The sequence below is a fragment of the Larus michahellis genome, chromosome 3, assembly GCF_964199755.1.
Source record: "Larus michahellis chromosome 3, bLarMic1.1, whole genome shotgun sequence".
Lineage (NCBI taxonomy): Eukaryota > Metazoa > Chordata > Aves > Charadriiformes > Laridae > Larus > Larus michahellis.
In genome coordinates, this window is record NC_133898.1 from 12,989,865 (window position 1) to 13,003,508 (window position 13,644).

A 13,644-nucleotide genomic window follows, 5' to 3' on the forward strand; every position below is an offset into this window, starting at 1 on the left:
TGTCTTGCTTGGTTTTTCTGTCGTTGCATTTCTCTTTAGTACGAAGCGTACTAATTTGGAGGGAAAAAAATAGGTGGGATCCTGTTGTTTTGTCTCAAACTATATCTTCTTAGCAGCAATGACAGTGTCAGATGGGAAGGAGTATAGGACAGGACCCAAACGTGGTTGCAACATGGGGTCCTGCGTGTACTTTAAGGGAGTTAAAGGTAGGCATTAGGACTGGTTTTAACGTTAAGCAGATTTTGTGTTTGCTGCATGTATATACGACTCCTGCTGTGCTTTTGTTTTGGATCACGTGAACTTCATCACATGATGGAAGATTAAAGCCTTCGCACCTTGTGCACAAAAGTCATTTGCATTGAGTAGTCATGTGGGAGTAAATCAGGAAGAGTACAGCTCTTAGATGGGAGGAGTTTTTATGTATGTTATTGTACGTTATTAAGACAAAAGAATTCAAATCCCTTCCAAGCACTTTGTAATACTGCTCTTCTGTTAACTCCTCGTGCCAGTTGTATTCTTAATGCAACCAATGTGTTAATAAGTTTATAGCGTCAGATAGGAAAGTGCAACGCCTTTTAATCTGCAGTAGGAACAAAATCTGATTTGTCAATTGTATTAAATAACTGTGTTTTGGGGGAGGTTTATGGATGTAGCAAATAGAGATTAGATTTTGAAAATACGTAGGTACAATTTCTTGAAGTGAATCATAAACTGAAGTAATCAGTTATCACGTGACAAAAAAAGTACTTGTTTTAGATTCTTCTGCTGTATGACTTTTTTTCTGTTCTTTAGCCCCCTTGTTTTATCTTCTACTGAGCACGGAACCATTAAAGCATGACTGCGAGGTTAAAAAAGCAGCGATCTAATTGAGACAGGAAGCTACAGAGTGCTGGACAAAGGAGGTGGAAAGTGTTTGTGAAGAGAGGAGATGGGTAAGAGAGCAAGCAATAAAAGTTTGTGAATACTGAATGGTTTAGGAAAAGTAGATCTGTAGTTAGTGCAGTCCATAACACAAGACCAAGAAAGCATCTCATGAATATGAAATGTGGCAAATCCAAGACTCATATAACGTGCTGTACTTCTTCTTACTACCCGTATGTATGCTGTGGACCTCGTTGCTGCAGAGCTGTTTAGAAAAAACTGGGAAGGTTTAGTTGGTACTTCACGTGGGTGGTTCGTGTATCAGGACCCTGACAGTTAATGCCAACGTATGTTGACGTTATATAAAATTTGGCGTATATAAAATTTTATACACTAGGAATTAAAGCAATCTTTGATTTCTGGGGTTAGGATGAACCCGTCATGGTGGAACAAGTTATCCAGTGTGTGTTTTCAGTGTGCTTTTCAGCTCCTTTTGAAGTTGCTGATGTTGGCCACCGTTCACAATGTTCGACCCCAGGACTGTTTCTGCTTTATTATTGAAAACCTCCATTGGTGGCGTTAGGTGTACTACTGACAGTTTGACCAGGGTATCTTAAGAAATAAGAAGCAGCCTCAAAGAAAGCATAAAGAAGCTTATTAGAAAAACAACTGATGAATGCATGGGTCTCACTAACAAGTGACTTATGTTTGTTGTTCAACGTGCTTGAAAGGTTTTTATAATTCACAAGGTTTTTTTAAGTCATAGATCTTGCTTTATGGTGATAGAGTTGACTTTCAGCTGTTGGCCCGCAGTATTGTATTTTTTTTTTGTCCTTTACATATAAAAACTGAAAGCTCATAATGCCAAATAACTTCAAAACATATCTACACAACCCCAAAAAGTTTCTAAAGAATGTTCGACAGTTGGGCACCACCTCAGAACTTTTTAGACTAGAGATTGGAGAGATTTCTGTGTGGTGGTATACATTTGTTTTTTTTTTTAAGTCACAGAAGCCAGTCTGCCTTATCAGTAAAGCTTCAACAAGCTGGGGAGGGTGAGATGAGAAGTCAGACGATAGTCAAGAAGGATCAGTGCCTAATAATTCTGTGGTATCTTGTAGTATTTTATGGTATGTGTGGTTCAGATATATAATTTATCACTTGTCAGGAAAGCTGGGAAAGTTATCCCCTATATAATCTTCAGCACCTCTCCACCTGCGGCACAGGGAATAAAAAGTAAAAACTCCAAGGACTGAGCTTACCCGCATCATCATCTCTTCACCTTCTTCCACAAGGTAGCAAAGCAGGGCTACAGCGGGAGATGTTCGTGATGGAAACAGAGAAGGCAGACAGTGCAATACCTTAAAATGATAGAACAGTCTTGCAAGGATTAAGGTGGAGTCCTATGGACATTTTCTAGATTTGCCTTCTGTCTGTTTTGAATGGGTTTTTTTAAACTTTTTTTAAGTATTTAAGAGGAGTGTATTTGCACTGATGCCACAGGTGGATGGAGGATTACGTAAACGGTCCTGCCGCTGGCTGCTGGTAAGCAATTCTGCTCGTGCTCCACATGCCAGGAAAAAAACAGTCCCAGCTCTCCCTTTCACCGGTTAGCTGGCTGCCAGCCGCTTGAAGAACGGGAAAGTAATTGTTTGCATGACAGTCAGCATGCGTGACTCCTCATGCTCGCTGAGGAAAGGTGGGTTTGCACAGCGTGCGAAGAGATCTCTCTGTAAATGGAGATGGTAGGGGAGGGTAAGTCCTACTCTGCTTCTCATTGTTCGCACCGGTGGAAAACTGGAGAGCCAGCACCGTGGAACAAAGGGAGAGGATGCGATTTCAAAGTGCTTCTGGGGTCTGCAAGCACTGGGTCTGTCCTGTGGTGCAATTGATGCGGGTTGCGTTGATTCGAACGGCTCTTTGGTTATTGTCAACTTCAAGCACCGCACTTCATGGCTATACCAAGTACCGTATCCATAAGTTTAATGAGTTCTGGCAAATTGACTTTAAAATATCATTTATTATGTGCTAATAAATGCTGACAACAGGTCATTGTCAAATCCTATTTAAAATGGGTTTACATTTAGTATTAGAAAAATACTTTCATTCATTACAAAAGCTGTCCTTGAACCTTGGTTCCGGGAGTCCAACATTCTACGTGCCGCGGTGTGGGGTTTTCCCTTTTTCTAGGAGCAGCACACCGTGAAGACCCTGCACTGCTCCAGCTGGATCTTTTCCTTTTCCAGACGCATTGCAGAAGAGTTGTACTTGCTGACATCTCCTTATGTTTGTTTCGTGTTTCCTCTTTTGGCGTCAGGTAGGGTGGTGTTAGCCTTATTTTGTCACAGCAGAGCTAATTCCTTCTCAGAGCCTGAGCTCCAAGCGTGCGTATGTTGTGCGTAGACACTCTGCATTCCTGGCTAGCTGGTCTGCTCCGGCTAAGTCACTTGGGTTTGCTCATCTGATGAGCGAGTCCAGATTGTGCCACGCTAAATGGTTTGTCCTCACCTGGTGCTTATTTCCCGTCACTCTCTGTGGATTTTCCTCTAACGTGAAAACTACATCAGCTGAATTTTTTTTATTTTTTCAAATACGATAAATAAAATTAAGAAGTGGCACTAGGTGATGACAAGGGCTATGCAGAGGTAGCGCCGAATTGAGTCAAAATGGGTCAGGCTGATGGTGTCAAGTGAAACTTTCCGAAGTCTAAATAATAATATACAGACATTTTTTGCTTAATCTTCAGAGATTTATGATAACAGCATTTAAATAGAGCTCACACGAATTATTTAACAGTAGAGACCGACACACTCAGCTGGCTCTTTTTTGATTGTCTGGTTGTATATGTTAATCTGTAATTATAAAAGATTTTAAAGTCTGGTCTCTTCCACCTGTTACTTAGACCAAATTATGTCGCAGCATGGATTTGCAGTTGCGTCTCTCGGATGGCCACATTAAGTAAATCTTTAATCTTTTCCCACTAAAACATAGAAAGAAGCTGTCACCTGTGTACTGACAGGGTTGGCGTTTTTCTTACGTGTACACAGTGCGTGTTCCCGTCTTAAGCTGCGCTAGAGTTGAGAATCTGAACTACAACCTTACCTTTGAATGACATCGCTTTTCACTGCAATAATCTCAAAAAGACAATTAGGACATGCAGCGTGACTTGAGCTGTTCCTCCTTTCAGGTGACATCCGCGGCATTTTAAGAAATGCTGGAAATAGCTGAAGAAAAATCAAGCACCCAGGAAGAAAAGGCTGTTTATCGGTGTTTGGGTCTCAGCCCTTTGGAGAAGGGATTCCTTTTTTCAGAGGGAGTGACGCGGGCGCTGCAAACCCATGAGTAACCTCGCCTGGGACCGGCCCAAGACAAACCCCGTTGCAACACAGCAGCCGTTGCGGAAGGTAAACACAGAAACGCTTTTATTTGACCGCAGACCTTTCAGGCACAATCTTTACACGTCCTTGTGTCTCATTCCATCTCATACGTCTCCTGAGCAGATCCATTCTCTGCTCTCACAAGCGGTTCGTTGGTTGTTTTTAAGACGGCTGCTAGCTGGTGCCAGAACACTTTTTGTTTGTGTTCCTCGGGGCTCCACTTCAAGTAGGTTTTTCTTTTCAGCAGTTTCCTGAGTTTGCTGAACTTCTGTGGCAGGCTGTCAGGCGGGAGGTCTTCCAGCACAATCATGATGAGGGAATCCTGATTTTCATTCAGGACCCGGTGTTCGGCAAAATACAGTTCATACTGGCACCAGCAGCTGTTTACAAAACTGGGAGAGAGAACAAAAAGGACCTTATGGCTGTTCTCTATGCAGTAAAAAATGTTACCAAGTACGGGATGCCCCGGTTTGAAATCCCTCTCGTGGTAACATATCTTGAATCCATCAGTTTCCAATTTCTCCAGTAGATTCTCTTTCGTCCAGTTTGCATCTTGTTCGCTGTATGAAACAAAGGCATCGAAGGGCTTGTTTTCTGGCCTCTTCTCATACTGCCTCCTCTTGGCCATACACCAGTACCAACCCATTCGCACGTACCACAGCCCATCGAACCACCAGCATACGCCCGTTAACACCAAAACAACCAGGACGGCAACGCAAGCTGTAATAGCCATCTGGATGCCCAGGGAACACTGCAGGAGCGTGAGGTTACTGCTGTCCACCAACAAGCCCCTTCTGTCTGGTGGAAAGCTGCACCTGAGTTCTCCTCTGCCGTTTATCTGCAAATGGGGGTGGTGGACGTAGACGTTCACGAACCAGTACAAGTCACAGTTACAAAAAAAATGTTTACCTTGAACAGTCAAAACACTCAAACTGGTTAACTGGCCAAAAGTGTCCTCCACGATGGTCGTAATGGCATTGTCGCTAATGTCTAACTCAATCAGAGAAGCTGGGAGAGCGCCACGCTGTAGGAAGGAGATCTTGTTCCCTGACAAATTAAAATATTTCAGCATTGGAAGAGATTTGCCAAAGTGATCAGGGAGTTCCGAAATTAGATTGTGACTGCTGTCCAGGTTAGCAAGGGCAGAAAGGTGGCTGGTGGCTTCCAGTCTGGTGATCAGGTTTCCAGAAGCATTAAGATACTCAAGTTTCTCCAGGGCATCAGTTAGTAACAGCGTGTTCAACTTATTTTTACTGATGTCACATTTCGTTAAAGTCAACGGGAAATACTCGGGATGCATGTCTGTAATTTTATTATTTTGAATATTAAATACTGTTAAGTTGAAGACGGATTTGAGACTGGGGGGTATTATTTTAATATCACTGTTGCTTATGTCAAGGTGCTTCAGGGAGATCGGTAAGTCAGGGAGCACGGAAATCCGGTTGCTGCTGAGATCCAAAACCAATAATTCTTCCATTGTGTCAGCAAACCACTCTGGCAGTTCTACGATGGAGCAGTTGGACATTTTCAGATGTTTCACTTTGTTTGGAAGGCTTTCGATGGGTGTACCAGCCTCGTTTCTGACAAATGAAATAGCGTTAATATGTACGGTGCCGGGGGGAAATCTTGTCGCTGCGTTAGTCATTTCTGGATGTACAGTATATATGAAGTGATTTCCTTGAACGTACATGTTTTCTAAGTTAATCATTTTTTTAGCAAAATTTTGGGGTATTTGACTTATGTTGGTGAAGGACAAGTCGATTACCTTGATGGTTGAAGGGAGACACAGTGTATCCAAGCTGTTTATGGGATTGTTGCTGATATTTAGAAACAAAAGCTTGCTGAATGGGAAGTTGCAGAACGCCTCAACATCTGGAATGTTAATTGTTAACTTGTTGTAACTGGCATCAATGGACTGCACGTTTTTAATTGGCAAAACCAGGATGAACAGCAACAGAAGATCCATTTCCAGGTCACTGTGACTAATGTCAAGCTCCAAAATACTGTCCAGCTGAGCTTGGCAGAGATCCTCATCCAGTTTTGCTGTCAGCTCTTCCTCGGAGAGTTTGCTGTTTGACAGATTGAGTATCCCATTTATTGGTGCTGCGCAGAAATTAGGCCTTAACGTGGCTGTTGGGAAGACCGTTGCGTTTTTCTCTGCTCTCCGAAGAAGACTCTCTGTGCTTCGTCTGAGCCTCGCATTAACATTTTGCAGGACAGAGGGACCTCCTGCGTGTGGCAGCTCCTCAGCAGATGCAGAAGGCTCCGGAGCACCTTCTGAGGGTTTGTCAAAATACTTATAAAGCCGCAAAGACCCTGTGTCTTTGCCAGTGGGCGAGAGCTTCAGATGGGGTGGAAGACCCGATATAAGAAGTCTCTTATCATTAAATGATAAATTCAGAGAAACAAGGCTGAGCAGACTCTCAAACGCGCCGGGTTCAACGTCCTTAATCTGATTGTAGGAAAGGTCTAAAACTTGCAGTGCCTCAAAACCTTCCAAGTCTCTCTTGGTTATTTTTTCAATTACGTTATGTGAGAAGTTGAGAGCTCTTGCCATTTTTGGAGCTCGTGCTTCTGATACAGAAGAGAGGTTTAAATAGGAGTAGTTATAAAATGGGAAGGCGTAGGCTGTAGGCGTTCTCAGAATTAGGAATCCATTTGCCCTACTGAATAAGATAGAAATGAAGTACAAATGAAGGCTTCCAATAAGGATCCTCATCCTGTAAAAAAGAAATGTAAACTCCATCATTATAATATGCTCTATGTTAGTGAATACCCTTAAAAAAATATTGTAGTTTACTTGCAAGTACAGAAATTGTTTCATTCGTTGTATCCCTTGTGAATCCCTTTTTATCTACGTAGAAAAATACGTCTTGCTTCATTATTATTTTCCAGAGGCAACAATAGAAGATGGTGTCGGAGAACGATTTGAGGGAGAGCGCTATTAATTTCAGATAATCGGAGATAAAGTCGAGCAGCCTTTGTGATAGCATCTCTCCGTTGCATAATCCGAAATGCACTTTCATAACCGCTGGCGGGGACGGGGGTTTTACGTCTCTCGTCCCGGCACCCAACAACCAGGTAAGTCTGACCCATCCAAAACCTGTTCGGGCACTTCAGTAGCGTTTTCAAGAGTAACGCGTCAGGGAGCTCCGTGTAACTGTGTGACCACATATCTGCTTGTGATCCCATCCCCTTGGAGGTTTGCCCTCTGCCAAGAATCTACTAGTGACCGTTTATTTAGCCTTAGCTGTCAGAGTAAGGAAAAGTTTGCTTTGAAGTAGGATATCGGAGGCTTGTATGAGAGAGCCTGCACCAGGAGAGGTCACTGCCTGCGCATCGTTCATCTTTGGAGACTTCCCTTTGTCTGGTAGCACAACTGCCCAGCTCCTCTCCTGTCCCGGCTCTGCCTGTCACCAGTTTCCTGACACCCACAGTCCGTGGCTTGTATTTATCCGCCTGAAAACGCAGGTGCAGACCTTCAGGTGAGCAACCTAGTGTTACCATACTCCCCTTTGCTGCCCACCAGACTCGGACCATTGAGTTTAGCTGAAGAGAAGGGACCCCAACAACTTGCCAGCTGCATCCCCCCCGGGGCCCTCCGCTGCCAGCGGGACCCCACCACCAGACCACGCCGCATCCTCCCTGAGCGGGGATAACCTGCCGCCGCCGCACCACGGGGGTAAGCAACACCCCGGGGTGTTAAAAGCAAGCGTTGCAGATTTAAGGGCGAGAGCACCCTTGTACTTCCAGCGTTCCTTCCCCGTCCCTCTTACCTCTCTTTCACCCGCTCTCCTCGGCGTCGCTCCCCTGCCGCCGGTACCCGCTGCCGCCGCCAACGCCTTTTGTAGCCTCAGGAGCAGGGCGGGACGGGAGCCATCCGGCCTCGCCGGGACCAGCAGCTTCTGCAGCTCCGCTCCCCTTCCCCAGGCTGGTGGAGGGGGCTTGTGCCGGAGGCGCTTCTCCCCAGTGACATCTCTCTAAAGTTTTCCCTGTCGCGCCGGTACGAGCAGCTGCTCAGCCGCTTGTCCAGGAGAAAATCGAGGGTGGAAGTTGCTTGATTTAAGGCTTAGATGCTGTGAACAATGTCGTCCCAAGGTACCCGCTGGCTTCGCTCCTGCCTTAAAAATTTTCAAAAAAGGGTAGAAAGGAGGACCCTGGGAACTACTGACCTGTCAGCCTCACCTCTGTGCGTGGGATGATCATGGAACAGATCCTCCTAGAAGCTATGCTAAGGCACATGGAGGAGGACAGGGAGGTGATTCGAGACAGCCAGCATGGCTTCACCAGGGGTGAGTCCTGCCTGACCAACCTAGTGGCTTTCTACAATGGAGTGACTACATCAGTGGACAAGGGGAGAGCTACGGATACCATCTGTCTGGACTTCTGCAAGGCCTTTGGCACGGTCCCCCACAACATCCTTCTCTCTAAGTTGGAGAGATACGGATGGTGGATAAGGAAGTGGCTGGATGGTCGCATCCAGAGGGTAGTGGTCAATGGCTTGATGTCCAGATGGAGAGGGGTGACAAGTGTTGTCCTTCAGGGGTCCGTACTGGGACCGGTGCTGTTTAATATCTTCATCAGTGACATAGACAGTGGGATCAAGTGCACCCTCAGCAAGTTTGCCAATGACACCAAGCTGAGTGGAGCGGTCGATGTGCCAGAGGGACGGGATGTCATCCAGAGGGACCTGGACGAGATGGAGAGGTGGGCGCGAGCAGACCTCATGAAGTTCAACCAGGCCAAGTCCAAGGTCCTACACTTGGGTCAGGACAACCCTTGTTATCAATACAGGCTGGGGGATGATGTGATAGAGAGCAGCCCTGCAGAAAAGGACTTGGGGGTACTGGTGCGTGAAAGGCTGGACATGAGCCAGCAATGTGTGCTTGCAGCCCAGAAGGCCAATTGCATCCTGGGCTGCATCAAAAGAAGCGTGGCCAGCAGGTCCAGGGAGGTGATTCTCCCCCTCTGCTCTGCTCTTGTGAGACCCCACCTGGAGTCCTGTGTCCAGCTCTGGAGCCCTCAGCACAAGAAGGACATGGACCTGTTGGAGCGGGTCCAGAGGAGGGCCATGAAGATGATGCGAGGGCTGGAGCACCTCTGCTGTGAGGACAGGCTGAGAGAGTTGGGGTTGTTCAGCCTGGAGAAGAGAAGGCTCCAGGGAGACTTTATAGCAGCCTTCCAGTACCTGAAGGGGGCCTACAGGAGAGATGGGGAGGGGCTGTTTGCAAGGGCATGTAGCGATAGGACGAGGGGCAATGGCTTTAAACTAGAGCAGGGCAGGTTTAGATTAGACATTCGGAAGAAGTTCTTTACAGTGAGGGTGGTGAGGCACTGGAACAGGTTGCCCAGAGAGGTGGTGGAGGCCCCATCCCTGGAGACATTCAAGGCCAGGCTTGATGAGGCTCTGAGCAACCTGATCTAGTTGGAGATGTCCCTGCTTACTGCTGGGGGGTTGGACTAGATGACCTTCAAAGGTCCCTTCCAACCCAACACATTCTATGGTTCTGTGATACCTGAGCATCGCAGGGAAGGTCTGGAAGCACCAAGCGTGACCACGGGGTTATAGAACCGATTTACTGCTGTGATGTGAGGTGTTGTGGGGTGTGTTTCCTAAGATGGGGAGGGTTTTGTATTGGGCTCTCTTCTGTGTGAATACGAGGCCGTGTGTGCCCAAAGTGAGCAATTGTGCCTTTTGTGCACTTTAACTGGGGAAAAAAGTAACGAGAGATTTTCTTGGTGTGTGTGGTGCTGCCGTGAAAGGTGGGCTCTTTGTTTGCAACTCGTTGGATTCGTGGTGCCAACAGAAGGGGAGTCAACAGATTGCACAAGGTGTAGAGCTCTGTCATCTGCTCTGCTTTTTTCCGCTATCGATGAGGTTTTTTTCCACTCTTTTGTAACTGCCAGTGACTGGAAACTCCTGCAGCGGCCCAGAGGCTCCCCTCTTCAGTCCTGGGGGGCTGGAAAACCCCGAGGTTTTTTGTGGTTCCTTTCTACTCTGACCAGGCACTTTCCTGCCCTGGCAGGTTCTGGGAGTTGCCCTGAAGTCATCCGTTCTTCGGACAGATCATAACTTGTTTTAGGAGAAGAGACAGGAAATTAAGAGCTTTTGGACATATCTTGTTCCTGCTTTCAACGTGGAGCGACCCGCCCCCCGCCGTAGACAGCCATTTCTCCCTGCGGAGTCTGCCCACCTTCATCTCCATACAGCTGTGCCGCTCTTGAACCTCAGTCTGTAGTTCCGCTCTTCGGGAAGGTGGAGCAGCTCTGTTCCAGCACAGGCCCCACCAAATCCCATCTCTCCGGCTGGCCGTGAGAGTAAATAACGTGACAAATAAAGCGACAAAGTGAAAGAAAGAGTATTTTTCGATACAGGGGTGGTTATTCTGCCGACGTGCTGTGCTGGCATTATCCTAACTCGTTTCATCCAGCGCACATTCTGTGCGTTCCTTTATTCTCTTTTTTTTTTTTTTTTTTTTCCCCTTTTTTGAAGGCAACCTCTTATTTTGGAGATCGTGGAGGGAAGAGCAGCCCACCAGAAAAAAGGACTGTGCGAGTGAGCGGGCAAAGCACAGGCAACGTGGCTGAGAGCAGAACCAAGGCAGGGTTGTGGTTCCCCACAAGGACTCAATCAAGAGATTTCGTTCCCAAAACAGCTCTTCTTCCATTTGTTCGCCGTCTCTCTGCAGGGGATAGGGGGTTTTGCGCTAGAAGTGGCATTTGAGGGAGCAGAGCTGAACCTGGGCAAGATTTGCTCAAATCCAGCCAGAATGAGCACCAGCCCTCGGGAGACCAGACCTCAGATGAGCTTAAGGTGGGCTTAGACTTGGGGGCTGGGTGGAAACTCAAAGTCCGATCCGTGTAGCTGTACGAATAAAACATTTCCGACCTGGGAGTGCACTTGTCTGCCTCTGCGCAGAGAGAGGGAATAATACCCCGCGTTTCTTTACCACTTGAGAAAAATCTTTCTGAGACTGATCGTCTTATTTCACCCCCTTCGGCGATGTGAAACTTCCCAGGGAGCGCCTTGCCTCGCAGGTTGAGCCACTGACTCCTCTCAGCCACCCCTATCAGCTGTGCCCATGTCTTGCATAAATATTCTCTCTGCTTTTTTTGGTGGGCCTTGCAATGAATTAATAATTTGCGCATTGAAATGACGATTAAGAATGAGCTCCAGAGTGAATCCCTGTCGTCTGAGGTCTAATGGCTGCTCTGTTTGAGGCGCGTCTTGGAGCGGAAACGCGGATAAAGACATAGCGATAAAGACACGACTCTCATCTTTGGTAGACAATTCTGATTTAATTTCCCGATGTTCAGTCAGCAGGTCTTGGCAGGGAGTGAGCGCTGCTGTTCTTCCACTGGTTTGGGCTGCGTAGGTGGAGCCCACAAGTGGGCTTTAGGCATTCCTGTCCGAGGAAGTAAAGCGGGTGGGGGCGTGGGGCGGCTTTCTTATGTGCTGGTTACTGATGTTTGTTCTTTCTGTGCGGATAAATCCTGTGCTTTGGCACCCAAACCAGCTTAGCCTTTGAACTCTCCTCGTAGCAGCAAATACCTAAAAGAAGTGGCACGTTTCACTTTCCCAAATCTGCTTTCCTTTAATGGAATTGCCTCCAGCTAATGGCAGGTGATAGCGGTACCGTTGCTGCAGATTTGCTGTCCGCCGGTCACGTTATTTTCCAACGTTGCTGGTTTCTTAAATGAGCATGGAGACAACTCTGCCGCTCAGGCTGAGAAGCAAACCTGCAATAATAGATCTCGGGCGTAAATCTAAGCAGACGAGCAGAGAAACCCGCAGCCCTCCAGCTCTGCTCTGTGCTTTACGCTTACCAGAAGAGTCTTGTTTTTTCCCTGGTTTTGGCAGGTTCCCGCACGCCAGGGCTCGTCTGGGAGAGGGTTGAAGCCGCAAGTTACTCCCAATTGCACATTTCTTCTAGATTGAAATGTGTTAGAACATAAAATTATGTATCATTTAATTATTTCTAGCAGTATCAACTCATGGCCTGCCGTACCCTTTGAGGTTTTTGTGTGCATCTTTCCCGCTCCCTTCACTCCCACCTTCGTGGTTCTCTCCCAAGGCAGAAGTTGGTCCGGGCGAGATGGGCGAGGGCAGAAGAGAAAAGCGTGTTCTTTACCTTTGTGGATTTGGTCGCTCATGTGTAATTCAGCCGCAGGGCCGGAACGTCTGTGAGCGCGTTGCTTCCTGTGCAAGGGGAAGTAGAGGCTGAGGAATATGGAGAAGCGGGTACAGATGTCATGGGTTTGGCAGCAGCGTGGTTTGCTCAGCTGGCCAAAGTTGGCATTAGTGGGGCACTGGGATGCTGTGCCTGCTTAGCCACAGAGTTTGTGCTTCCCCATCGCGCCGGCAACTTCCCTCCTCCGTGGGGAAGTGGAATTCTTCACATTCTGCAAAATAACTATTCTTATCTTTTCCTCTGATCTAATTAATAGCCACAACTGAGGGGCTTAGCGCATTGTGGTTTCCCTTGCCTTTGATGTGACCTGGCCCGAGAGACGCTGAGGAAGTCTGACACTGCCCCAAGCCATGCCGCCTGCCTGCCTTCTGCAGCGGGGTGCCATGGCGCATACGTCCACACCAAACCTGGGCCTTGGGTGCTCAGCCCGTGTCCGTATCGCCTTTCCTGAGAGCAGCCAAGCAGACGCGGAGCAGCTAAAACTACCCCCAGGGACTGCACAAGCCTCACGCTTCCGCCTACTGCCAGAGCCCTAACGAGAGGATTCATCCAGCCCCTTGCAAAGACACTTTAGAGACGCAAAGGATAAACGTGTGTTTCTTTTTTCTTACTGCGTGTTGACTTGGGACGCACCTTCGCCACGGTGGACCTGAGCGAGTGATGCCTGTGGCAGTGTCCGGAACTGGGATTAAGGCAGCTAAGGCATGAGGCTGCAGCTGGAGGAGCTGCTGCTGAACCACTGACGTGAAGCTGGGTAAGCAGTGAGGAGGTGAGCCCTTCCAAAAACTTTGCAGATTGTGCGACCAGTTGCTTGTGTGTGGCCAAAAGCAAACTTTGGTCGCTATGGGGCTCAGATTCATACCGGACCCTTAACGAGAAGATTGGTCCAGGTGACCGTTGAGGCAAGTAAAAGAACTTTGAGGAAACCAAGTTAAAGATCTGACGTCAGGAGAATACAGCTTTTAATGTCTTCTCTCTTCTAAAAGCTACTGGCTAAACACAGGATTAAAACTTAACACTTTTTGCTTATTTATCTAATGCTTCCCCAGAAGATTGGGGGAGGGAAATGGGGGTAGAATACTCTCCTCCAGGGGGGAAAAAAAAAAAAAAAAAAAAAATCTAAGTCTCTCGTCCTTTTTCAGTTTCCTCTGACATGTGGCTAAGCCCTCAGAAACAAGGATATGATCAGGAGCGATGACTTTGACTTTACATGC

At 47.2% G+C, this 13,644-nt stretch overlaps 1 protein-coding gene across 1 annotated transcript; it reads right to left on the reverse strand.

The window, feature by feature from the left end:
- Window positions 1-4,332: 4,332 nt before the first annotated feature.
- Window positions 4,333-6,957, reverse strand: LOC141740261 (toll-like receptor 2). The gene has a single exon (XM_074578636.1). The coding sequence runs from the start codon at window positions 6,955-6,957 to the stop codon at window positions 4,333-4,335; it is 2,625 nt and encodes an 874-aa protein (XP_074434737.1).
- Window positions 6,958-13,644: the final 6,687 nt, after the last annotated feature.

Coding starts and splice junctions, on each gene's coding strand:
- LOC141740261 (XM_074578636.1), bottom strand. CDS start 6,957: ATGAGGATCCTTATTGGAAGCCTTCATTTGTACTTCATTTCTATCTTA.